At 52.4% G+C, this 1249-nt stretch overlaps 1 protein-coding gene across 1 annotated transcript in view; it reads left to right on the plus strand.

The window, feature by feature from the left end:
- The first annotated feature begins 1127 nt into the window (after nt 1-1127).
- The window catches only part of LOC115072774, a 5863-nt gene continuing 5741 nt past the window's right edge, over nt 1128-1249 (plus strand). The window contains exon 1 of the mRNA XM_029570574.1: nt 1128-1149. Within this exon, the coding sequence (XP_029426434.1) occupies nt 1128-1149 (22 nt within the window). The remainder of the gene's footprint in view (nt 1150-1249) is intronic.

Below are 1249 nucleotides of genomic sequence, written 5' to 3' on the forward strand. Positions count from 1 at the left end.
GAGCTTTTCTGGGTCTGGCAGAGACAGGGCGGGGGCCTGGAGAAGAGCTTCTTTTAGTCTGTCAAATGCTTCTTGTTGTTCCTGACTCCATTTCCAATCTGGTCCTTCTTTGGTGGCTTCATACAGTGGAGAGGCTATCTCTGCATACCCTGGGATCCAGAATCTACAAAACCCAGCTGAGCCAAGGAATTACCTCACTCCCCGGGGAGAGGAGGGCACAGGAATGGTCAGGATAGTCTGTTTTATGGCTTGTGTCAGCCATCTGGCTCCTTCCGCTATCTTGTACCCCAAGTAAACCACTGACCTCTGGCAGATGTGCGCATTTTTGGCGCTGGCCCGATATCCTAGGCTGCCCAGTTCAGCCAACAGGTTCCTTGTATCTTCCATGCACTCTTCACAGGTTGCTGTAGCCAGCAACAGGTCATCCACATACTGCAGCAGAGTCATATGGGGGTGCCTTTTGCGGAAGGGCTCCAGTCTTGGCTTAGTGCCTCATTGAACAAGGTGGGAGAGTTCTTAAAGCCTTGTGGCAGTCTGGTCCAGGTGAGCTGCCCTGTCTTCCCCCCTCCTGGTTCTTGCCACTCAAAAGCAAACAAGGGCTGACTGACTTCAGCAAGAGGGACACTGAAGAAAGCATCCTTCAAGTCTAGGGTGGTGTACCACACATGAGACGGTGGCAGGTGGCTAAGTAGGGTGTATGGATTGGGCACCATGGGGTGAATGTCCTCTACCCTTTCACTTCCCCTTCGCAAATCCTGCACTGGTCTGTAATCTCCACTGCCAGGCTTTCTCACAGGAAGCAGGGGTGTATTCCATGCTGATTGGCAGGGTTTAAGGATTTTTACTTCTAGCAGTCTATGGATGTGAGGTGCTATTCCCTTCCTAGCCTCTTCTGGCATCAGGTACTGCCGGACAACCGGGGGCAGGTGCTTAGTGAGGCCAACTTCCCCAGTTTTGGCCCAGGTGGGAGGGAACTCCTGCAACCAGGAGCTTATGTCTCCCTGGCCCCCCTTTTCTAGAGCTGCCAGGAATAGGCGATATTCATCAGCCAGAGATAAAAACAACACATGTACTGGCTGCAGGGGCTGTCCTTCTGAGTCCATGACTTTTATCCCTTTAGGCTCAAAATGGATATGTGCCCCGATTTTGGTGAGTAAGTCTCTACCTAGCAAAGGTGCGGGACTCTCAGGCACAACCAGGAAGGAGTGGGAAACCTGATGCCTTCCCAAGTCCACTTTCCTGTTGGTGG

Source organism: Nannospalax galili, unplaced genomic scaffold (genome assembly GCF_000622305.1).
Source record: "Nannospalax galili isolate Female #2095 unplaced genomic scaffold, S.galili_v1.0 scaffold120, whole genome shotgun sequence".
Taxonomy (NCBI): Eukaryota; Metazoa; Chordata; class Mammalia; order Rodentia; family Spalacidae; genus Nannospalax; species Nannospalax galili.